We start from the raw sequence: 27,119 nt of genomic DNA on the forward strand, positions 1-27,119 counted from the left end.
ATAAGGCAAAGTAGCAGCAACTTGCACTAAATTCTAGGCTTGTGCTAGTTTGGTTAAATGAAATCAACAAATGAAATGACAAGATGCTGCAGTGCCAGAAACTTGTATTTTTGTTGGCTAAGTGAAGAAACGGCCATTTCTGAAGTAATTCGAAGTAAATCGATTTTTATTGTAGGTTACGAAAGTCACTATGTCAGATTATGCGATTTTTGTCTTCATAAAATCTTTACTGTCGAAGGTGACAAATGTGCCAGACTACACGTTTCTTCATTATAAGCCGTCCTGAGACATCTACGATGAGCTTTATTTTTTAAAGTAGTACAAGTGTTTCTATAAAGATATGTCTTATCTCAATTTCAATCTCAATAAACACATGCTTGCTGACAACTATTAACTACATTATTTAAGGGCATTCATTATGGATAGGATCAAACTTATGATTCCTTTTAATATTAAGATATTTTCTTTCAAATCTAAATGTATGTTTTCCTGCCATGGGTTTCTGTCAGGGTTCTGCCACTTTGGTCTTGTAAATTCTTGTTTTGGTGGCAGAGCTCTGACACTACTCCTCCATGTCTGGTCCTGTTTCTGTCTCTGTGTGCGCGCGCGCGCCGTCGTGGGTGTACGCAGAGTGTGCGCGCTGCCACTTGATGTGGCCGCGCACGCTCTGCGTCCCTCAGACGCGTGCGCTCTTGTACTAGTGTTTGTGTTTGTTCTGTCAGCAGCGCGCTGCTTTATTCTCGGCGCCTCCGTCTAGTTGGTTTCAGTTTTGGTTGGCGCTGAGATGAAGCATGCGCGTTGCTTATGTGTGAGCGCACGGTAAGGTGTTTATCTATCGTGTGCTCGTGTCTTGCGTCTCTTGTCAAAGCACGTGGCTTGGTGTTTACATTGTGGTCACGTGCTTTTGTCGTGTGTTTCAGTGTTGTTTGTTGTCATGAACATGCGGTTAATGAGTTCTCTCATTGGCTGCATGTTCTTGTCCTGTTAAGTGAGCGCATGGCTTGTGTGTCTCTCTGTGTCATGCGCTCTCCCGTCTATTGTCTTGTCCCACCCTCCTTGTTAACCCATTATTAGTTAATTGTGTTCACCTGTTTGTGTTAATTTTCTACAGTTTATATACCCCTCACATTTGCTGTCCTGTGCCAGTTCGTCATCACATGTTGTTGTTTAAACCCTTGTCTTGTCATGTTTCCAGTTATCATCGTTGCCAGCCTGCCCAGTCCTGTTTGTATGTATTTGTTTTGTTAATGTTTTCCCCCTCGGGGTAGTTTATTTTGCATTTTATTTTATTTTTATTATTTAATAAATTCCCATTTATTCTGCACTTGAGTCCTCGCTCCTTTTTCCCCATTTCCCCTCACCAACCCTGACAGAACGAACTGGCCAAATTAGAGGACTCAGCGGAAATGGGACTATTTCTGCGCCCAGCTTGCTCCCAGCAAGAAGGACCCATCGACCAACCCCCAGCCAGAGGACTGTCTCACAGGCAGAACCATCGCCCCTTTGGCATCTACGCCGAGGATCTTCTCGAGGCAGTCCGGGGGCTTGGGTTCAGTGAGACCACCCTCATCCACATCTTTCTGGCTGGATTGGATGAGCCATTCGATTGGGAGGAGCTGGGTGATATCGGGACATGGACGTATTGGGAGGTGGTGGACTATTCCTGTCTGAGGATGGAGAGGGAGATCCTGGAGGGGGAATGGACCCCTCTCACCACCACCACCAGCACCATCTCCCAGTCCATGTCCTCCCCCCAAGGGTTAACCCGCACCCAAAAGCGGAGGCGGAAGAGAAAGGCCTCTTCTGCGAGGGTTGCTCCAGCCCCTGAGCGCCCTCCAGTGTCGGCTCCAGCCCCTGAGCGCCCTCCAGTGTCGGCTCCAGCCCCTGAGCGCCCTCCAGTGTCGGCTCCAGCCCCTGAGCGCCCTCCAGTGTCGGCTCCAGCCCCTGAGCGCCCTCCAGTGTCGGCTCCAGCCCCTGAGCGCCCTCCAGTGTCGGCTCCAGCCCCTGAGCGCCCTCCAGTGTCGGCTCCAGCCCCTGAGCGCCCTCCAGTGTCGGCTCCAGCCCCTGAGCGCCGCTCAGTGCCGGCACCACCCAGACGTCTTTCCCTGCCGGCCCCAGCCCGGCTCCTTGCCCTGCCGGCACCACCCAGACGTCTAGCCCTGCCGGCCCCACCCCGGCTCCTTGCCCTGCCGGCACCTACCAGACGTTTAGCCCTGCCGGCCCCAGCCCGGCTCCTTGCCCTGCCGGCACCTACCAGACGTTTAGCCCTGCCGGCCCCAGCCCTGCTTTTTGCCCTGCCGGCCCCAACCAGACGTCTTACCCTGCCGGCCCCAGCCCGGCTCCTTGCCCTGCCGGCACCACCCAGACGTCTTTCCCTGCCGGCACCAGCCCGGCTCCTTTCCCTGCCGGCCCCCAACAGACCTCTGGTCTTGTTTCCCCTCATAGACACTCCCTGGGTCGTCCCTCCTGCCCCTCCCTGGTGTTCCTTTCCTCCACCCTGGACGGACCCTCCGGCTCCACCCTGGTTCCCTGCTAGGGCTCTCGACCCGCTGGACCCACCCTGGACAGTTCCTCCGGTCCCACCCTGGACTGATCCTCCCTTGTCTTGCCCTCCCATCCCTCCCTTGTTTGCCAGGTGGCGTCCCTTTTGGGGGGGGCTAGTGTCAGGGTTCTGCCACTTTGGTCTTGTAAATTCTTGTTTTGGTGGCAGAGCTCTGACACTACTACTCCATGTCTGGTCCTGATTCTGTCTCTGTGTGCGCGCGCGCGCCGTCGTGGGTGTACGCAGAGTGTGCGCGCTGCCACTTGATGTGGCCGCGCACGCTCTGCGTCCCTCAGACGCGCGCGCTCTTGTACTAGTGTTGGTGTTTGTTCTGTCAGCAGCGCGCTGCTTTATTCTCGGCGCCTCCGTCTAGTTGGTTTCAGTTTTGGTTGGCGCTGAGATGAAGCATGCGCGTTGCTTATGTGTGAGCGCACGGTAAGGTGTTTATCTATCGTGTGCTCGTGTCTTGCGTCTCTTGTCAAAGCACGTGGCTTGGTGTTTACATTGTGGTCACGTGCTTTTGTCGTGTGTTTCAGTGTTGTTTGTTGTCATGAACATGCGGTTAATGAGTTCTCTCATTGGCTGCATGTTCTTGTCCTGTTAAGTGAGCGCATGGCTTGTGTGTCTCTCTGTGTCATGCGCTCTCCCGTCTATTGTCTTGTCCCACCCTCCTTGTTAACCCATTATTAGTTAATTGTGTTCACCTGTTTGTGTTAATTTTCTACAGTTTATATACCCCTCACATTTGCCATGTCTTGTCATGTTTCCAGTTATCATCGTTGCCAGCCTGCCCAGTCCTGTTTGTATGTATTTGTTTTGTTAATGTTTTCCCCCTCGGGGTAGTTTATTTTGCATTTTATTTTTATTATTTAATAAATTCCCATTTATTCTGCACTTGAGTCCTCGCTCCTTTTTCCCCATTTCCCCTCACCAACCCTGACAGTTTCTTATTAAACAGTCTCTCGCCTAAACTTGCCATGAGTGCATAAAAAAAGGAAAGCACACCAGCACCATAACAGATACTATATAACAGATGCTCAATTCATTATAATCAAAATAATGACAAATTATAAAATTTATTAAATATACGACAGGCTTGTGATACAATCACAGTAAAGAATTCGTGAAATCCTTATTTTCCTCAGAGCGAACAAATCATCCACCCCTGTAGTTTAGTAGTGGAGGGGCAAAAACAAAAATATAATTCGTATATTTTTCTTGGAATTGGAACAAATATCTTTTTGAACCAAAGTTGTTTGTTATAATTTTTTATCTTAATTTTAATGGATTTTTTTGTTGATCAGTTATTTATAAACAAAGTCCACAATATGCGCCAAAACACGAATTGGCATGAGATTGTGTTGGTTTGTTGAATAAATAATAAATAAAATTGAAGTGAAATATTCACAGTTTTAGAAAAGCCTATATTAAACTGTTTTCACTGTTAATGACAAATTTGAATGAGCAGGAAATTCTTTTACAATGTAGTTGCAGCACTGACATGTCTTCAGATTACCTCAGAAGAACAAACTTTGTTGGAAGCCTGAGAGGACTCAGAAACTCATTGTGAGAATGAGAATGTCTGCATTTGTGCCAGTCTGTCAGATAAAATTGCTTAAGAGGCTAAAAATGTTGAGAGGCGCCTCTTTTGAATGGTTTGCTAACGGCCACGAGTGTTTTGCGTGCTGCTTATGCGCCCTTCGTGCCTCGCATTTTAACCGCCTGCTGCGACTCACGTTTTTGCCGTTTTGCGCTGTGCGCTCTTAGTTGAAAAAAAGTCAACACTGAGCTGAAAAAGCACGTTATGTCACTCGTGTCTATTTCATTCTACAATCAAATAAAAGCAGAGGCTGGATTTCCGTTGAGGTGTCTGCAGTGTTTATGTTGTCAAGCCATAGGAGAGACTTGTGGTTGCTGAAAAAAAAGTTGCTGTTTTAAGTTATCCAGAGCTGTATGACTTCACAAATTTTGAATATCACAATATTATTCAATATTAAAGTTATTTTAATATCAACAGCAACACTCTCGCAAAATAAATACCCAGCTAATTTAGTCGTTGCCTATAGACAAAAAAAAAGCACACCTCGCTTTTTTTTTTCTTGTCTACAGTGAAGTGCACCTCGCGTTTTTGGAACGTAAAGTCGCGTTCGGTGTGATCGCCCCCTAAAACACCTTAACCTGGTTTTAGAGGGGTTTTGGACATTTCCAGGCTGGTTTCCAGCCATTTCCATACTGTTCTTAGCTGGTCAGGCTGAGTGATGACCAGCTTAAACCAGGCTGGTCAAGCTGGTTTTAGCTGCATGGTTATTGCTGGTCATTTTTTAATTTTTCAGTATACTGACCACTGGGAAAGCTCCTGATCATATATATATATATATATATATATATATATATATATATATATATATATTTAGAACAAGATTGGTGACATGAAAAGACTCTATTTGAGGATCACAGTGTTTACCTGTAGTATGTATATCTTGATATAGATATTTACATTAGATGTCGCCTGCTGTTGTTGTCTATTGGAAGGAATGCGTCAATAGAGCCGCCATTTTAATACAATGGTAGTGCTCTTTTGAAATGAATGAAGGACCAAGGTGTAGTGGAGGAGTAGCCATACAGAGCCACACACACACACACACACACACACACATATATATATATATATATATATATATATATATATATATATATATATATATATATATATATATATATCAACATACTACAGGTAAAATAATGCTCTGTCGTGTTTTAGTGTAACACTGTGATCCTCAAATAGAGTCTTTTCATGTCACCAATCTTGTTCTAAATAAGGCTACCAGGACTATTTGCTATATAAACAAATACTGAATCACATTTTACTGGGTGTCTTATTTAAACCATGGTTAACTCATTATTTTTTCTGTGCATATATAGTTTATATATATATATATATATATATATATATATATATATATATATATATATATATATATATATATATATAAATATATATATATATATTAATACTTGAAACCCATTTTAAATATCTTCTTTTTTCCTCTGCAATGCAGTGGGTTGACATGCAAGACAAGATAATTCGACCTGATGGATAACAGGTGATAATGGAAGCTGGAAATGGACTCGTGACAACGGAAAGTCATTAAAGTCTCATCTTTATGTGGAGAAAGAAGGCATTTGCACGAGGCAACACTCCTGCTGAGTGAACTACAGGTGAGAGGCAATCCCTCACTAATCAACACGCGTCCACTGTTCCAACTGGATTAGGAAACTTTTTTTTTCCTCTGGTTTTCCAAGTCTTGGGCACAGGTTGGCACACCCTCTTGATCTAGTGGCGCCAAATGCTATAAACCACCTAAAAATGGCAATGGTGGAAAGTTTTCCCTAAAAAAAGGGGAAAGCTTATAAAAACAGGGAGCGCGGGAGAGAAAGAGGAGTGAAGGATTATTTTCCACTGTGTCAGGGAGGTGTCTGGGTTTGGCTGTAGCCCCGTGCTCCTGTCGTGTGAGCCTCGTGCTCCTATCCTGCCCGCTTATCTGGCCTGATCGGAAATGAGGGATGGAGAGAGGAGCAGGGCGGACAGTCCTGTGCAGATGCAGCTGTCTGAGCCTGGAAATACACACTGGCACATGATCTTACCGCACAGTGAACCATCACTGATACTGCACTGTACAATTAGGTTACGCTTGTTACAATGATTAAAGGTATGCTTTCACACAACGATAAAATGTACTCACTATTTACTCTCCCTCAAGTGGTTATGAGCCTTATGATTTTCTTTTTTTTTTGTTAAACACTAACGAACATATTATTAAGAATGCTGGAAGAATGCATTGACATTCATTGTTGGAAAAACAAATACTGTGAAAGTCAGTGTTCAGTTCATTTTTGCACTGACAGCTTGAAAGAAAGAGCATTGATCTGCTTCATGATCTGATGCAGTCCCGTTTCATCTGTTATTTCTCTTTTAATTTAAGCCTATAATTCAGAATTCTAGTCGTTTCTTTTATAGATTGATTAATTCAATAGATATATTTTTACAAAACTTGACAACTGAAATAAGGCTCTGTATGAGAAAGTCTGACCTCTCTGATTTATATTTGGTGATGATATCTGTGGGTGCCTAAATTAAAGTGCACATTTTCACTTATAAAATATTATATGCACAACTGGTCAAAAGTTTGGGGTCAGTAGGATTGTTAAATATTTTAAAATGAGCTTCTCCTGCTCACCAAGGCTGCATTTATTTCATCATGAATACAGCACACGTTGTAAAATAAGGAAATGTTATTGCACTATAAAATAACTGTTTAAAAGTAGTTTATCATTTAATTTAATAATTTATTCCATTGATTTTAATGATTAACTTTCAGCCTTATTACTGAGTCTTCAGAGTCACATGATCCTTTAGAAATCACTCTAATATTAATTATTATTGTTATTATTTTTATATTATTATTATTATTATTATAGTTCTTATTATTATTATAATTATTGTTGTTGTTGTTGTTATTATTATTATTATTATTAATGGTAATAGTAATAAAAGCAATATCGACTGGAGTAATAATTTTGTTTGTAACGACATACAAAAAGAAAGCAGTTATTTAAAATTTTAATAAACATTTAACAATTTATTTTTATATTTAATAAATGTTGCCTTGATAAACTGAATAATTTTAAATATTCAGTTAAATAAAACATGAAAAAATTTATAAAACTAACTGCAAACTTTTGGCCAATAGAGTACATACACACACACACAATTAATTAAAACAAAATAAATTTATATATATATATATATATATATATATATATATATATATATATATATATATATATATATATATATATATATATATATATATATATAAATATATATATATATATATATATATATATATATATATATATATATATATATATATATATATATATATATAATTATTATTATTATTATTATTATTAAAGTTGTTATTATTATATAAAAATGAATATTTATTATTATATATATAAATAATAATATATAAACATAAATAATATTTGAATATTTATTTTATCAGTAATAATATTATATTATTATTTAAAACTAAAAATAATTTGTTTTAAACTTTTGACATGAAAGGAAAATATAGCTATTTTCAATTCTTTGCTCTTAAATGATCCTGTACGGGTGTAACCGAAGTACTTGGTTTACAGACAAAACAATCTGTGTATCATCTCACTAAATCATTCCCTCCCTCCTCCACTTACTGAACTTTATGCTCAGATACACCCAGACACGCATGCAAAAACCCTAAAGGTTCAAATTAAAAGCACTTTAAAAAATATTTTCGTAGTGTTATAAAGATAGAATTTCTGTGGTGTACAATAATGACTAATAATAAACAATAAACTATTAGTTGCTGGATATTTCAATATGTGGTCATTAATGGTTTGATTGAGCGGTCTCTGTATGAAAGTTGTCAGAGATCATGACTTTAAATCCTAATTTTCATCAGTGTGTCAGCCTGTCAGCACAGCTTCACTGAAATTTCAGTTGGACTTCAGTGCCTCTGTCAGGATGGGTGGGAGAACAGCTGGGACTGAACAAAAATACATCTGTGGATCTCATAGCTCACACAAGATCTCAGTGTGTGGAAACAGATATTACGGTAACACATCAGAATAAGGTTGCTTTAGTTCATGTTAGTAAATGTATTTTCTAACGTGAACAAACAATGAACAATACAATTTATCTTTGTTAATGTTAGTTAATGTTTTATGTATTTGCAAAGGGTCTCACGAGTTCAATGGTGACAGTAAATTTGATCTGTTACTCTTCCTAAATGATAAAAGACAAAAAAAAAACAAACAACAACAGTAAAATATGCATTCAGAAGAGTCAGAGCTTTCCAATGATATATAGTTTGTCAAGATTAGATTAGGATTTAATTGCAACAATGTAAACTAAATTGTCCCACTATCTGGATGGTGACAGTTAAAGGGTTAATAGAAATGAAATTGTTCACTGTTAGTTCTAAGCAGAATCGGGAGTTTACTAATGCATTAGTAAATGTTAAACTATTATTCTAAATTAATTTGTAAAGTGTGACAGAAAATACTAGAGAGAAATTGGCTAATTTACCAATGTAAAATATTAGAAAGGTGCTTTACAAACTGCAAATGTTAGGTTTAAATGAAACATTATTCGAGCTGAGTTGTAAGCTCATTAATAACTAAATGATTCACTGACTGGATTATAGGCTTAATTCTTGAATCTTAAATCTTTTTGGATCACTCATTAAACAAGCCAGTGCATAAGCAGCCCTGTTTACACCTGGCAATACGATGCATTTTCATCAAACCTTGCACAAGTGTATGATACTAAATAAGAACAGATAGAAATAGAGTCTGAAGAGTTTTGAGTTTGCAAACTTTTGCCCACAATTCAAAAAGCCACAATAGACCAGCTCCACTCTCCCTACTAACCATACACATCATCAAACTGAAACACATTTTGCTCCGCAATGTATTAAACATGTTTTTGATTGCAGGTCCTAAGTAAAATTAATGCTATGGGCAGTATAATCCCAACAGCGTTTTCACACTAATGATATTTATAAGGGCATAATATCAAGAAATAAAGATTTTTTTGTGCAGTTCTTTGCAAAACATCAAATAATGTAATGTGTATTTATATAGCGCATTTGTTGTGTATGGCCATACACCCAAAGCGCTTTACTATTATGAGGGGGATCTCTCCACACATGCGACCACTTGGATGATGCGATGGAAGCTACAGGAGAACGGCACCGGTGCACTCACCAAACACCAGCTATAGGTGGAGTAGAGACAATATATAGAGCCAATTCGATGATTGGGAGGCCATGATCGATAAGGGGCAATGGAGGGAATTTGGCCAGAACACCAGGGTTACACCCCTAATCTTTTAATCTTTAAGTGCCATTGGATTTTTAAAGGGTCACGAAACACCGAAACACATTTTTTGAGCTGTTGACAGTCGTATATGTGTCCCACACTGCTAAAAACACTATTAGGACACATATATTTCACTAAAAAGTAAAAATTGGTTGTTTTTAAGTTATTTTGAGCAAATTCGTACTTCCGGTTTGAAACAAATTTTTGTAGCTGCGTCACAGCCATGAGATCTTACTGTGTATTCCAGCGTGTAGACTGGACGTCGGTACCTGGGAGTACCGTATTACGTCTTCGAGTGTGCTGCATTAATGCATGAGTAAGGCTTGGTTTAAACCAATCAGCGCTCTCTATTGTGCAACTTCATTAACATTCATCAATGTTACAGTGTTTAAACGGCATAGACGCCATGTTGTGTTGGCAAAACAAGCGTGCAGTGTTGCTTTTATAATTTGCTGCAGTGAAAGTTTTGTTTTTATTTACTCTCTATGAGAGCGCAGCTGGACTCACGTGTGGATTACAGTGCACATGACGCTCGACAACAATACATGTCTAAGGAACATTGTTTACCCGAGAACTTTTCTCATCTGCAAATGGTAAGATCCGGATTTGCTGCTCGTCTCCTCTTAATAAAGACGCGGCTCTAATTGGTGTTGCTTGTCCTGTCTCTACAGATTTGGTAAGTGAGCGACAAGTGGTCTTTGTTTATTCAGATGGCAAAGTTAGTTCGTATCGTATCATATCATATCAAACTAACTATTACACAGAGTGTAAACATGTTAACACCACAACCAAACTATTACCAATATTATCACTCCCATATCATCCCTCTTTTGCTCCTCCGACACTCCCCTCTAAACAGAGCTGAATACGCCCACTTTCCTGACTCTTTCCAGAGTAGAGGTGTGAAAACACCCTGCTGAAACAAGGGGTTTCATGGCTCTTTAATGATCACAGAGAAGCAGGACCTCAGAAGCAGGTTTAACGACTCATTCGAAAGATGTCGCCCACTGACAGTATAGTGTCCCCTTCACTATACTGGGACTTTAGGACTCACACAGATGCAGGCTGAGTGCCCCCTGCTGGCCTCACTAGCACCCTTGCCAACAACAACCTAGTTTTCCCATATGGTCTCCTACTGCAGGGTGATAGCCCTGAGTTCAGTTTCGTCATTGTGTAGTGTTAACCATGCTACAAATAATATCAAATGTTTGACTATTTATGTAAATACTACATTTTAATATGCTTAAATTGCATTTTCTTAAGTCACAGATTTAATTTACTGCATTTGCTGAAAATCTATCCAACAACCTTAGAATTGTTTGTCATTATTTGCTGTTTGAACTACAACAAAAAGTTGCATACCAAGGCATAGTAAAATAATAACAGATCAGTATATGGAAATGGGCATACTGTGAGCCTCAGACACCACTGTTTCCTCATTTTCATGTAAATTCCATGAGTGTAAAATCCAACGGAACGAGACTCATGGGTCGTGCCCTACACATTTGAGTGTAAGCTTAATTTGGGTCATTCATCTGGACCTGATGAGCAGCCATGTCATCAGTACACTGCTGAATCGAGTCAAATCACTCAGCTTAACTCTCATATTCATGTTCATGCAGAGGTTGATATTAATTCCTGCCGGTGTTTTCTTTGACTACAGCTTTAAAGTAAAACGCCATACATCTCTATCACTCTTTTTTTGTCAAGTTTAATTATAACTTAGCCATTATCCACAACAGATCTGGTGAACAAAATAGATTAACGTTACTCTGATTGGGTTTATATTTGTCTGTCTTCAGCATACATCATGCTGTGTGTGTGTGCCTGTAGCAGCGGCACGTCAGAGTGGAGCTCATAAATATTCACAACACGATCCATATATGGTCAGAAATGGACCTTCTGATTCTATGGGTATTTTATGGTGTAATAAATGAGCTTATAGAGCCATTTCTGGAGATTTTTTTGAAGTTACCGAAGCTATAAAAATACTTATAGATATCAGAAAACAATTTAACTTATCAAGCCCAATAAAGTATATGGCACTTTTAAAAGTTAATATGACAGTGTTATATGTATATTTATTACTTTACTAAAGCAAAGCTATGAGGATTGATAAAGCAATAGACCTGATTTTTTTCATTTGATAGCCATGTGTTTCTTCTCAAACGAATACCACACTGCACAGAAGTGATGCAATGATGTTTTCAGCATCTGTAGACCCAGCAGTACAAGCAGGACTAACAGTTAGAGTTATATTTACCATGACGCCTGTGAAGAGACACACCACCTTTCCACAGCTGGTGTGAGGGGACACGTCTCCATAGCCCACTGTGAGGAAGGTGATGGCAATGAGCCACAGCGCTGTGTCCATGCCACCTGTGTCTACCTGCTTCTCCCTATAGGTGGAGACAGAGAGTGACTGTGGGAATATGCAAAACTCAAAACGTCTTCTTATAGCAGTGGTTGTCAACCAGAGAATCTCTGGAAAAAAACAATAACATAAGCTAAAACATTGTTGTTTTTTTATTCAATTAATCTGATTTGCTCACTTACACCAGTATTTCTCTTCAGTATTTTTTTCAAAAACAATTATATACAAGTTAACCTTATTTAAAACATTTAATGTAAGTAAATTACATTACATGAACATGCATTTTTTACATATACTGTAAAGAAAAAAGCGATTAGTTTGCATTATTTGTAAAAAGTTAGTAAATAGCCAGAATTAAACAAATTAAGTCAACTTAACAGTTCCAAGTTACAAAGGGTTTACTGACTTTATTTTTAGGTAAAATCAACTTGCTACCTATAAGGCAATGAGCTTACTCACTTTAAGTAACTAATCACTTTTTACAGTGATCAATCTATCTGTAGATCAATCAATCAGTTAATCTTGCTATATAAATCACGTAAAATAAGTATTGAACACAACATAATTTGCTCTAGTATACTGTAAAACCCAATAGTTAACTTTATCAAATGAAATAAGTTTAGTTAACTTAAAACTGACTGAAAGTTAATTCTACTCATTTGAGAAGAGTTTTGAACTCAGTGTTAAAAGTACTGAGTTAATGAAATATCTCATTACCTCAACTTAAATGGAGTAAGTTCACAGTCCTCATATAGATTAGTTTTTTAATTCACATGGTTTGAGATGAGTTGGTTTTTCTTGAACGTTTTGAGTTGACTTAACTTATTGAATTTTACAGTACTCAGTTGGTTTGAGTTCTCTTCATTCATTGGGTTTCAATGTGCTTAATTTGCTTAGTTTACTTAAATGGATTAAGTTCACGGTACTCATTAGGATTAGCTTTTAAACAAATGGTTTATTGCAATTGGTTTCCTCAAATGGTTTGAGTTACCTTAACTTTTTGGGTTTTACAGTGTAAATATAATTTTAAAGGAGCTGTTGACAGGAAGTTGACCCAGATTTGGGTAAAAACCCAAGCCCCTTGCCTAATCCTTGAAACATAAACCAGACTGCACAGTCTGAAAGTCAATAATGAACCAGTTTTAATGAACAATGCGTTTGCTCCTAAAATAAATCGGTTCGTAAGAACAACTTAAATTGACCATCAACATCTGAAGCGTTGTGATAACACTTGATGAGCTGTTTCTAATGAGGAACCCGATGGAAAAGCCATCAAAAATATTGTTGCAAATGTGTTTGCTTGCAATCGCACATTCTGTACCTTTCACACAGTCGCAGCATCCAAGATGCAGAGAGCCAGAAGAACATAATGAAGACCAGCAGCGTTCGGGCTGGATATTTGTTCATTAACACCTTTAGCACGAAGCGGAAGGTGAAGTTGATGTTGTTGAGGGATCCGATGCTCCTGTACGAGGCGCTGAGGAGCACTTTACTGTGCAACAGGACGGCTCTGTGCACCAGATACAGTCTCAAGAACATGAGGGCCGACAGCAGCAGCTCAACGTCCAGCATGACTTCTCTGTGACTGGATGACAAGCACAGGGGGGTTGACGAATTCTGCTCTGGTTTCCTCCCAAGTTTGTCCTCCCCGTCTGGCCTCAGGTAGATGACCACGGGATGGATGGCGCAGACCATGAGCTCCAGGGAGATGCCAAGCACCCGGTAGCTGGTCATGGCAATGCGCCAGTCCACCTGGTTGTGGTCAATGATGAAAAGCTTGAAGAGGAAAGAAAAACAGAGGCAGGATGTGTATCAACAAGAGGATCACTTGATTAATCTCACAAGGAAGCAATGATTAACAAAGTATGGCAGAGACGAGAGAGCCAGCGAGACGTTCTTGATACACTGGAAGAGCCGAGCCAAAACAAACAAAGCCCTGCCCTCCCTGATAGGACGTCCAGCTGTAAACTGTTTTGCTTGTGAAGGACAAGTGTGTCAGTGAAACTACTTGGAGCCATAAATCACACATGAACGCCTCATTAATTACACGACACACAAAAAATTAAACATGACTTCGAGCTGAAAATGAGTAACTCCATATCAATCAACACTCCACTTGGATTGCGCTTGGCAGTTTGAGAAGTACATGAAACAGAATTAGATTGTAATTGTAACTGTTGTCTACATTTTTCCACCACATTTACTGTACTGGTTCCAGCTGCGGAAAGATCTGAAAACATTTGACACTCGGCACTTAAAAGGTTTCCTCATTCACGAGGCTATTGCCAAAAGACAAGGCTAACACTAACATTTAACCATTAAATTTAATACTAGGTCTGGACCTACTGTACACCAAATGACGCTTAGTGGATGCAGTATTAATAGCAAATTGCTGAAACAGAATTGGCAAACACTCAAGTGTGTATTTGTGTTTATGCTCTAAAGTGCATCAGAGGTTTCTATTTACAACATCACATGCAGCATTGAGTAAAGCAGCCAATCACAGGCATATCTGTTGTTCTTTTAAAAATGCACTGGCCGATCAATCGGCCAGAATCCACTCACCACCCAAAACAAGAGTTTTTGTTCAGTACTAAGTCTTGCATACTCATTCATCACATCATTAAAACAACACAGTGTAGACAAGATAGACAGTATAGAGAAAAATAGGGTATATGCTGAGCTAGTGTTGTTCCCATACTGATAAAGTTCCGGTGACCTTGTTCATTTTCTTGTCGGCTTAGTGCTTTATTAATCTGGGGTCGCCACAGCGGAATGAACCGCCAACTTATCCAGCACGTTTTTTACGCAGCGGATGCCCTTCCAGCCGCAACCCATCTCTGGGAAACATCCACACAATTTAGCCTACCAAATTCACCTGTGGGGAAACCCACGCGAACACACAGAAACGCCAACTGACCTAGCCGAGGCTCGAACTTACGACCCAGCAACCTTCTTGCTGTGAGGCGACAGCAATACCTACTGCGCCACTGTGTCGCCCTTCCGGTGACCTGTTATTGTGAATTTTTTTCCATTTTATATGGTTCCTTTTACAGCATCGATGTTGTAATGTAATTAAAATACATTCAGTTAAATAAACTTTGGCATTCATTTAGTTTTAAAAGCGTAAAATGAAACAAAAGGCCTTTAACTCGCACTCGCCTGTCAGAATCGGCAGGCTAGCGCAGAAGCTCCATTGAATTTACTTGGGTAAATTAAATGCACATATTATAAAGACATGGCGGGGAAAAAAATGTAATTTAATGAGTGCTTCTTGTACAATCTGAGACCCACTATATATCGGATATGACTCGGCCATTGGAGATCGCGGATTTTTAAAGAAAACTGACCTTAAACGTGCAGATTTTTGCATTGGCATACTGTTCATCGGAAGCGCTTTACCTAGGTTACTGGCAAATTAAAAGTCCTATTAGCATGCTTCGGCGTATACACTATTATAGGTTATAAGGGAACTGAGTGAGCTCACACTAAACTGAAGTAAGAGAACACTTTTAGGGACCACACATAGGCTATTTAGAATCCATTTAGATTTTGAATTAAAGGTCTTTTTTATGCTGCTACAAGAAACCAATGCTGTATCCATGCTGGAAAGTTTTGGTGAAGTGACATACCTATTTAAATGTGGGATTCATTGCGGTGATTATTATAACCATGTCTTGAGTAATCAACTGACTGTGGCAAAAACAGGCACAAAAACTTGAAATGAGCATGTAATCAGTACAATACTTTCACTGTAACAGAAATTTCTGTATCATAATCTAATAAAGTGGCAAAGCAGTGGCGCAGTTAGTAGTGCTGTCGCCTCACAGCAAGAAGGTCGCTGGTTCGAGCCTCGGGTGGGTCAGTTGGCGTTTCTGTGTGGAGTTTGCATGTTCTCCCTGTGTTTGCGTGAGTTTCCTCCGGGTGCTCCGGTTTCCCCCACAGTACAATGACATGCGGTACAGGTGAATTGGGTAAGCTAAATTGTGCGTAGTTAATGAGTGGGAATTAGTGTGTATGGATGTTTCCCAGAGATGGGTTGCAGCTAGGAGGGCATCTGCTTTGTAAAATGTATGCTGGATAAGTTGGTGGTTCATTCCACTGTGGCAACCCCAGATTAATAAAGGGACTAAGCCGAAAAGAAAATGAATCAATGAATGAATCTAATAAAAATAGAATAATTTGAACTAGAGCTCTGTTATTGTATGTGAATCCAAAAGGATGTAGTTTCAAAGTTTGCAATGCATTAACTGGTCTTGACACATTACTTGGAACATGTTGAGAAAATCAATACCATTCATTCATTCATTCATTTTCTTTTTGGCTTAGTCACTTCATTAATCCTGGTTCGCCACAGCAGAATGAACCGCCAAAATCAATACCAATTATACCATAATCATCCAAACCTACTGTCTGTCATTTAGATTTTCTAAATTTCACAAAATTGTACTCAGATCGTCTTTAAACCTCAGTGGCAAAAAAAAAAATGTATAGATTTCATTTGTCACATCAAACATAATGGCAAAATTCCCACTGACCTTTATCCACATTCAACCTTAATGAGAGGAATTGGTTTTATCAGAAACGTTGTTATTGTTTTGCATCCAAGCTGTGGGATCTGCTTGCCTGTGCCCGGAACATATTTTTAACAAATTATATACCTAATTTTTCCTTTATATATCATTTTATTAATATTATTATGCCGAATTTAAAGTGCATATAGGAGGCTTCCCTTGCCATGTCATGCCTGTATTGCATCCATCTCCATCGTTACAAAATAATAGTGTGTTGACTGTGATGAGAGTAAACCTAGTGTCTATTGCCATGATTTTTGGAATGACTTGTCACAAGATTATGACTTTTAGTGGCATAACAATGACAAATAAAAATGCTGTCATTTTGCAGTAATTTTATTTTAATGTGACAGAAAATATAGTCAAAATTTGCACGTATTTTTGTAATGAATAAAATCATCTATTATGCTTTAATCTGTGCTAGTATTACATAAACATACTCTATAATATATGTTACAGTAAGCTTATACAAAAGGCCTACCGTATCAGTAACTTGTATATTATGACTATGATGTATCATACACATCCTACTGTATCTTATCTATTTGATTCTCTTTAAAAAAATTGACTGACACCAATTTATTCTTTCTAATGTATGAGTATACTGTGTCTGCATCCGAAATCACCTACTAGTCAGTAGGTATTGCATTTGAATTTACAACGTACTACTCGGCCAGTATAATTGTGAGTAGTATGAATGGAACTTGGAGGTACTACATCCCCCATTTTGTCATAAACAAGTGACCAACCCACTTCAATTGCGTTGTTTCACTCCAATTTATGAATTCTCTCACAGGGCAACATGGGATATCGTACCAGGAATTCAATGCGTACTTCAGAATCTCACCAGAAGTAGTAGATCTTCCGGGTGCTTCTCACATACTGTCTTTTGAATTCTATGAATTCGGACATACTACTCGGCTCACATACTGATTTTAGCGTACTATATAGTATGGAAGTATGCGACTTCAGATGCAGCATGTGTTTGTTTTTACCCCTCGAATTAGCTGTGTCCACCCCCTGTATAATATTCTAATTGAATAAAAAGTAAAATAGTACCTTGCTAATAACAAAATGTACGCAACATGTACTTGCACAAGTTCCTTATTTGATAGGAATCAACACTGCTGAGAACAATACGGAACACTACTTTTGAAACAACATCTTTGAGCATCATCTGGAATAAAGTTAGTTACCGTTACAGTCAGTTAATTGTGCTGCAGAAATTTAGAGAATAAGCGTTTAACATTGAGGATGAGGGCCACTGACGGGTGCAATATGAGTGCCATGGGAACACAGTGAAGTGTTTGTGGGTGCAGGGGGCATGGTGGGGGTTGGGGTGAACTGGTGGAGATGTGAGATCGTGTAAAAGCAGGTGATGTCTTGGCAGAGTGGAGAGATGGAGACATGTGCTGAGGCACTTAAGACTAGCGGGGGCTTTTGGCCAAATGTCAGGCTTTCTCAAACCACGTCAGATTGCAGAAGACAGACATTCACATGATACAGACTCTCTGAAGAAGAAAAGTTGAGGCATCAAAACATTAAAAGTGTAACGCAGCTTTAATTTTTCCAAAAGAATCATGCATCCTGTTAAATTCATTATTGGTGTCTCTGAATTGTTATCATGGCTTGCAGAAGAAATGCACTAAATTTGGTAGAACCATAGTTTAACCCTGAAAAAAAAACTAATCATAAAAGTTAATATTAAATATATAAGTAAATATTCAATTTCAATATAAATTTTAATTTAATGTGCTCATTGTGTTTTTGCAAAATTATTTTTTTTAACAAAATTTGATGCAGACAAAAGAATATGACTTCTCATCTTTGACCCATTTATAGTTCTGGGATGATACATAGCAGGATTACATAATCACAATCCAAAAATGAAGTATTGTAATTAAATTAAATGATTACCTTTAAAATATTCTGACAGCATTTTTATTGATCACACAATTTTATTTAACTTATAGCATTATAGGATTCTCCTTAAATATTTTTATATGTACTATCGAGAAAAAGTTTGGGGTGAGGTTTTTTTTTTCATGTTTTTTTTAAAGAAAATTTTTATGTTCATTAAGGCAGCATTTATTAAATGTAAAAAAAATAAATAAATTGTTAAATATTTATTAAAATTTTAAACAACTGCTTTCTTATTGTATGTATTTTTAAATCAAATGATTACTCAATTCATTACTACTTTTATTATATAGCCAGTATTATTATTATTATTAATAATAATAATAATAACAATAATAATAATAGAGTGATTTCTGAAGGATCATGTGACTCGAAAGACTGGAGTAATGAAACTGAAAATTCATCATTCAATTCATCATTATCACTGAAGTAAATTATAAAATTTAATGTAAAACTTCTTTTTTAACAGTTATTTTATGGTGCAATAACATTTCACAATTGTACAATTTGTACTGTATTTTTGATTAAATAAATGCAGCTTTGGTGAGGAAGAAAAGCTTATTGTAAAATATTTAACAACCATACTGACCCCAAACTTTTGACCAGTTGTGTATCTTTATTTATTTATTTATTTATTTATTTATTTATTTATTTATTTATTTATTTATTTATTTATTTATTTATTTATTTTCATTTCTAAAAACAAATATTCAATATGTGTATAAAAGTCTTACAGGTTTGTTTCACAGTTCTTTGATTTTAGTTAATGGACATGACATGCGGTTAAAATGTAAAAAAAAATACATATATTTTTGAAACTTTTTAGTAACCCTTTGTTGATGAAAAAAGTGGCTTTAGTGCTTTGTTTTTTTATGTCCATATATTACACAATTACAAATATACAAGGATCACGGTCAAAAGTTATCTAAAGGTAACCAAGATACTATAAGAATTGTGCAAAACAGGCCACACATTTCAAACAATCTTTCTACTGTGTACTTTGTAACAGACGGCAGTTTGTATACTTAATTTCATTCTTACTCAGTTTCCCATGTTTTTGTTTCTAAACGATTCTGTTCCTGTTCTTTGCTTTTAGTTAAGTTCACACAAAGAACTTAACTGGATAAAGTGTGCATTTTTTTACTCTTGTTTTACATCTTTAAAAACCTGAGGTCCCTCTGGCCTCATCTTGCTGACTCAGTGTGAGGAGTTTCGATAAACTTCACCCTTCTTATCTCCATAGTGCACTTGTAGATCCACTGCCATCAAACATTTTCTGAATTTGTAGCTGATAATATTCAGTCAGGTTTTTTTCCCCTGGCCTCAATCATTTTTTTGTTTTTCAGTTATTCTTACTTATCCCTAACCAGAATACAGTACATGTACAACCACAGTGAAGAACAGTCGTCAAAACTGCCATATTTACTGTTATGAAGCTGAGTTAGAAGTCCTAATGTATTGAGTTACTCTGTCTGATCTTTAACACCTCTTATATGGACAAGACATGACACATCATAAGATAAACATATCCCAACAGTGTATCTTATTGCTAGCAACATTTTTAATGGCAGTGTGTGCTCACAGGGTATGCTCTCTGTCAACACACTGTCGATAACATCAAATTTCCTTTCAATCAGTAAGATATCGCAACAGAAGACACTAGAAGAAACTTAAAGGGAATTAAAATATTTTAAACAAAGGTTTTAACAACATGTTTTTAAAACAACATTTCTATACTTTTCTTTTACTTTTCATAATATGTACAAACCCAATTCTTCTTTTTGTCAGGCAAAAGGATTAAAATCATATGGGCTTTGAAACCACAGCAGTGACAATTTGTCAATTTGTGCCTTTAAACTTCATAATGCAGATCCATTTTATATTGAGTCATTTTTTCTAAAATGCACATATATATATATATATATATATATATATATATATATATACACACACACACACACACACACACACACACACACACACACACACACACACACACACACACACACACACACACACACACACACACACACACACACACACACACACATATATATATTTATTTATTTATTTATTTATTTATATTATATATATATTTATTTATTTATTTTTTGTAATTTATTGTAACTTTTCAAACGATTTAAAGAGATAGTTCACCCAAACATTAAATTCACTTAAGTCAGTGGTTCCCAACCTTTTTTTTTGTCTGAGACCCCTGGAAAATTATATTATATTATTGTTTATATAAGTTTGCATTAAGGATGACAAAAAAAATAGTTTTCAAACAAACTGTATGTTTATTATTACTATATCTAGATTTGTTTATGCACAAATAATAGCCTAATGTAAAATATAAAAGCAAACCATCAGTAGGCCATTTGTAACTAAAAGGCGTAAGCTTTTGGCCTTTAAATTAGCCCTATATTAGTTGCAAGTTTCTTGTCAGTACCTGTGACATCCCTCATCAAATTACAAATGTGTCATTTTTTTTTTGGTCAGCCATGAGATAAAATTAACTAATTGTCCACTGCTAAAATTATTTTTACAAATTTGATGTGACCCCCACAGAACTGGCTGAGGCCCGCCTTATGGGCTGGGACCCGCCGACTTAAGTGGTTGTGGGAGAGTAAATATTTAGTTTTTTTATTCTGTTAAGAACAAAAGGAGATATTTTGAAGAATGCTCAAAACCTGTAACCACTGGGATTCATTTTCATACTATAAAATACCATGGAAGTAAATTCACCTGCACCATATGTCTTTGGACTCGTAGGAGAAACCGGAGCACCCGGAAGAAACCCACACAAACACGGGCAGTACATACAAACTTCATACAGAAACCCCAACTGACCCAGCGGACGCTCGAACCAGCAACCTTCTTGCTGTGAGGTGAACATGCTATCCACTGCGCCACCGTGCAGCTCAGGTTTGTTGGGTACTTTGTTAAATATATATCTTATATCTATGTATATTTTGGATAATTTTGGATGTATTCACTTACTATATAAACTACATTATATAACTACACTGAAAAATATACTTGATTCAAATATTTAACTATTCTCCTTTTCTCATCTAAGACTGAATTTTAGCTGGTAAATGTATTTGTACATATATTTCGCAGGTGAAAGTTTTTTTTTTTTCTGAGAAAAATTTATTTTATTTTTTGTTTTGCTTTCAGCAACCATGAGTTAAAATATTCAGTGCCATTCAACATAACTGTATTCATTCTATTAATACTATAAATCAAAAATAATTGGGGTTAAGCAATGGGCTAAATGCACACAGACTTTTAATTTTCAGCCAAGCAGCTCTAGGGTCTTTTACAAAAGTGTCACATTTAGGATCTGAGTTCTTTAAAAATCAGCAATCTTCAATGCCTGTTAGATATACGATACAAAGTGGGTCTCAGATTGGACAGGAAGCACTGCATTAAATGTCATTCCCACCACCATGTCTTTAAAATATGACAGCTTATTTTACCCCAGTAAAAAATGGAATTTCCGCACTAGCCTGATGGTGCTGACGGAGCTAGTGGTTACAATGGTCTTTCATCTCGTTTTATACTTGAACAACTGAATGAATGCTTAAGTCTATTTAACTGAACGTATTATAATTACATTACAACATCGATACTGTAAAAACAACCTTGTGAAATTAAAACTAGTCACATTAGGCTTGCAATGGAACATTATCATTGGCTTTAAAACTGTGCATAGAGCCCAATGGACTATTACATGTTCTTATAAATTTCAGAAAATCATATAATAAAATAACATTTTAAATCAATATTGTAAAAATAAAATAAAAAATGTAAAAAAATTTTTAGCTCAAATTAGTCACAGTAGGGTGTGGTTCATGTTTAATTTGAAATTTCTAAAAAGTTACTCCATATTTCAGTTCATTAAAAGGTGGCAAATTAAGTAACAGAATAATAAATATAGAAATGTCCACTCTGCTTATCAAGTGTGAATTAATTTGGTTTTAGTTGAAAAGTCAAATAATAAAAAAGTAAATAATAATAATAATAATAATAATAATAATAATAATAATGACAAACTTGTATTATTATTATTTTTAAAATTAATTATAATAATGGTAAACTTTTGTTATTATGATAAAAATAAATAATAATAATAAACTTTATTATTATTGTAAAAATAAATAAATAAATAATAATAAAAATAATAATAATAATAATAATAATAATAAACATTTGTTAATATGATAAAATAATAATAGTAATAATAATAATTTTTTATTATTATAAAAATAAACAAATAATAATAAACTTTTGTCATTATGATAAAAATAAATAATAAAAGTAATAATAACATTTTTTATTATTGTGAAAATAAATAAATAATAATAATAAACTTTTGCTATTATGAAAAAGTGCTTAAATTTGCTGTTTTTTTATATATAATCTTTGTTTCAAAAAGACCCCGAATGCATAAGCAGTACACAGATTTTGAATGCATAATGAGGATTAAGATAGATAATATGTTCAGTCATTCAGTTCAATTCACAGTCAGATTTGGGCAACAACAAGAAAAAAACTCACTCTGATGTCTTTATAATGGAAGGCGATGATGAGAATGAGCAGACAACCAGTGGAGAAACTAATGAGACCGTTTATGGAGAGGGCATATATGGATCCCTGGAGAAAACAGAAAAAAACATAGATAATGAGACTGAATAACAATAAAATGTACAGTGTTGTACTACTTTTCAAAGTGAAAACTGAAAAAAACAGCAGTTATTAGAACATTTAATAGAAATACCAGCCTAAAGTTTAAGTACTATTGTTCTGATTCATAGCTTGCTTTAAATAAAAAGTCTCCTACTGAATAAGGCATGACATAATCAGCAGTTTAACATTTTTTAAGGATCTGTTTTAAGACTGGAGGCTTTTCTACTGGCAAAAATACGGTTTGTTCTCCAACCTGCATGCTGTGGGAGGATAGTGCATGAAAATTAGAATCAAACCATTAGAGGTCAAAACTCAAATCCATTATTCAAACAGGCGCTAATTATGCACTAAATGATGTGGAAAGCTGCAATATGACCGTAGGCAGTGTGAGCAGCACAAAGGGGAGGAAGACAAAATGTGGAAAAACTTGCATAAATAGCCAATTTTCCTGCATAACCAGTTTTCCAAGAGAATAGTGTGCTTAAAATATGCCTGGAAGATCATTCTGTTAGCATGCGTTCCTTCTTCATACCAATGGCACTAAAATAATACAACACACAAATATGTAGTGAAATGCATTACAAATGCCATTACAAAAAAGTGCAAGTATGATCCCAACAAACAGATGTCTATTAAACATCCAAACTTATAATGAAAGCATAAAGACAGAAAATGAAAGAGAGACAGATGGGGGCATGGGATCGGGAAAGAGTGCGAACTAGGACTCGAACTTGGGATGCCTTGGATAAAGCTAAATTTGGGCTGTCAGTAAAAATCAAATAGACATAACAATAGTCCTAAAATAGACTAGCCATCTAATAGACCGTTTAGACTCCACATTTGCAGTCATTCTTTCCTTTTTATTTGTTGACTATTTTTGGACTAGAGATCTATTTTGATTTTCACTGACAGACCAAATTTTGACTTGTTTTAGCCAAGATGTTTATGTTTGGATATCTATTTGATGTGTTTTATACATAAGCAAAATAAATGCTTTCTAGGTTAACTCTATAAATTAGATTTCTTGTTGGAAAATTGGCAGAAAGGAGCAGATTTCACCCAGAGAATTTACAAAAAAGGTGATTCATAACTAAATCAAATGATCACTGAGCTAACTTAAACTCATCATGTTTTACCAATATAACTACATTTGGAAGTAACATTTTACTGTGATGGTCCTCTTTAGATATTCTATTGACTTTAAACTTTGCCAATTAGCAGTCTTTAAATCAATGTTTTTCAACCATGTTCCTGGAAAACCACAAACTCTGCACATATTCTATGTTTCCTTAACCAAAAACAACCGACTCAGAGACTGAAAGACCTGAAATGGGGTTGACAGACAAAGGAGACATCCAAAACATGCAGTGCTGGTGGTTAGGCATGGGCTGGTATAAGATGATGGTAATTATGCATTTGCATGTTGATATGAATTTTTTCTGAGACTAATTACAGACAGGGCAACACGGTGGCGCAGTAGGTAGTCCTGTCGACTCACAGCAAGAGGGTCGCTGGTTTGAGCCTCAGCTGGGTCAGTTGGCATTTCTGTGTGGAGTTTGCATATTCTCATTGCATTCGACTGGGTTTCTTCCGGGTGCTCCGGTTTCCCCACGACATACGGTACAGGTGAATTGGGTGGGCTAAACTGTCCGTAGTGTATGAGTATGTATGGATGTTTCCCAGAGATGGGTTGTGGCTAGGGCATCCGCTGCGTACAACATATGCTGGATAAGTTGGTGGTTCATTCCTCTGTGGCGACCCCAGATTAATAAAGGGACTAAGCTGAAAAGAAAATTAATGAATGATTACAAACACAATATCTGGCAAAAAAGGCATCTAAATGTTTTTTTTTTCTCAAAATCATTTACAAATTCCAATTCTCAAGCCGTCTTTTTTTTCATGGTAAAATACCGCTACACTGTTGACATCTTGTCTTCTCTTTAACATAAACTCTTCTAAATCACACATCTGCTGTGGGAGCACATGTCTGAAATGAATCATCTAGCAAAAATAATTATAAGCCAGTAATTAATTTTCTTTTCAGGCTGCTAATGATGTAAAATACAAATTACTCATCTTGAAACGAGATAATTCTGAAGACAGCGATTCTGACGAATGAGGAAACGAAATGTGACCTTTGTGAATGAGCCAGTAAGAAATGGAACAGAGGAGATGAAACAAAAACAATCTACTTAAGGCAGCACTGTTCTAATATCTATTGTTTCTGCCTTTGTATTCGTCTGTATTTGTCACTGTATTTGATGAAACATAGTGTTTTACAGCTATGAGTACAGTTTGCAACACAGACTAAATGGAAATAAAGGCTTCATTCTACATTTTTGTGAAACTGCATAAATGTATTTTACCACATTTGACTACAGTTTCTATGTAAAATAATTGCTGGGCAGTATGACACCAACAAATTTCTTCTTTTGTTCTTTTTTACACAAATGATATTAACAGGGACATATTATAAACAGAAAAGTAATAATTTGCTTGCAGTTCTTTGCACAACACCAAATAAATTACCACAAAACAATTTAACAATTTAAGAGTCTATGGCCCGTTCATACCTGGTATGGGATGCATTTTCATCAGTCTGATCATAAGTTGACAAATAAAAGCCTTAAAAAGCCTAATGTGAACGATAATATGTTCCTTAGGTCCACTTGTGATCAGATCAACAAAACTGCACCTTAATACCAGGAATTTGTCCACATTTTACCCTTTTCATTTACTTCTCTGATGAAGAGGGTCTGTGGGCAGGTGTTTTTTTTTTTTTTTTTTTTTTTTTTACAAGAAACTATGTCAATCTAATTAAAAGTAGACTACCAGCACACATAAACATGCTTTATAAATAGGTCACTTCATTTGTTGACTAATAAAATGATAGATTTCAATAATTTAGGCTGTTTTATTTCTGATCAACCCCTATATAAGTCCTAGACACCTTTGTTCTGTTTTACAATTTTTACATATAAGCTAAATGGGCTGTTGTGCTTATAAAATTTGTTTAATGAATATGTTAGAACATTGAAAATAACTCAACTGGGTGTCTTTAAATAAAATTGCTATGCAAAGGCTCACACAGAACTGATCCTGTTAAAAGACTCGTCCTCCAACACATGCATTTTTTTTTATTATCTTAACTCCTGCCTAGACACACGTGTGATTTTTTTTACATACTTCAACAGTCTGGTTCTGTGGGTCTCGTCTCTGATCTTTAGTTCTTATTTTTTATTATATTCAGGTAAGGTGATTGGTTAGGCCATTCTAGTAACTTTATTTTCATTTTCAATTAACACCAATTAAGGTTTTCCCTGAATGTGCTTAATTTGAATAATTGTCGTATTGAAATGTCCACCCAATTTCATCTTCATCGCCTGGTAATGTAGCTGTTGGGACTGAAGCAGATAATATTTATTTACACTGACATGACAGAGTTGCTTTCTAAAACAAATAGATTTCAGCTGCTTTCTGGGCTTTCCATACCTTTTTACACCAACTCTTTCTTCCTGTATTCAATACTTTTTCCCTGTGTCATTACATTTTATTACATATAATAAATTTCTAAAATAGTTCGCTTTGTTTTCTTTTTTGCATTGAGTAATTATAATCACATATTATAAATGCTCATAACAAACACTGTTTTTTTTAACCACAATTAATGGTTTCTTAGAATCCATTTTAACGTGTATGAACTCAGTACACCCAACATTAATAAAACTGTGAGCTAAACTTACAGGGGGGTCGGGCTAAAGTTTGTTTTGCCCACTCCATTCACTGAAGTATGTGGGTAGGATAACACGTGAAAATCAGCATAGTGCTTGTGTCCCGTTTGAGGTCAACACTCAAATCCATTATTCAAACAGGCGCTAATTATGCACTAAATGGTGTGGAAAGATGCAATAGGCAGTCTGAGCAGCTAAAGGGAAGGGGGGACAAAATGTGGAAAAACTTGCATAAACAGCTGCTTTTCCTGTATAATTTGGTTTCCATGAGAATGGTAGGTTTAAATACCGTCACACTCGCAGAAGTAGGCTATGCTTACTTCAAATTAAGTAGATCAAAAATAAGTTTAAAGGAGTGT

The 27,119-nt window shown here is 36.6% G+C and overlaps 1 protein-coding gene and 1 long non-coding RNA gene across 9 annotated transcripts in view; one reads left to right on the plus strand and one right to left on the minus strand.

Moving 5' to 3' along the window:
* The window catches only part of LOC141378062 (uncharacterized), a 40,993-nt gene extending 34,726 nt beyond the window's left edge, over nucleotides 1–6,267 (plus strand). The window contains exon 3 of the long non-coding RNA XR_012391649.1: nucleotides 5,602–6,267. This is a non-coding gene — a long non-coding RNA (uncharacterized lncRNA). The remainder of the gene's footprint in view (nucleotides 1–5,601) is intronic.
* Nucleotides 1–27,119, minus strand: part of kcnn4 (potassium intermediate/small conductance calcium-activated channel, subfamily N, member 4) — a 75,809-nt gene that overhangs the window by 40,457 nt on the left and 8,233 nt on the right. For all 8 annotated transcript variants that reach the window (XR_012391640.1, XR_012391642.1, XR_012391641.1 and 5 more), the window contains 3 exons: nucleotides 22,901–22,996; nucleotides 13,165–13,619; nucleotides 11,733–11,868 (listed from right to left, as the gene is read on the minus strand). Coding sequence is in view for 4 of the 8 variants with exons in the window: in XM_073925407.1 (XP_073781508.1) it covers nucleotides 11,733–11,868; nucleotides 13,165–13,619; nucleotides 22,901–22,996 (687 nt within the window). In the remaining 4 variants the exon portion in view is untranslated. The remainder of the gene's footprint in view (nucleotides 1–11,732; nucleotides 11,869–13,164; nucleotides 13,620–22,900; nucleotides 22,997–27,119) is intronic.

This window comes from Danio rerio, chromosome 16 (genome assembly GCF_049306965.1).
Source record: "Danio rerio strain Tuebingen ecotype United States chromosome 16, GRCz12tu, whole genome shotgun sequence".
NCBI lineage: Eukaryota > Metazoa > Chordata > Actinopteri > Cypriniformes > Danionidae > Danio > Danio rerio.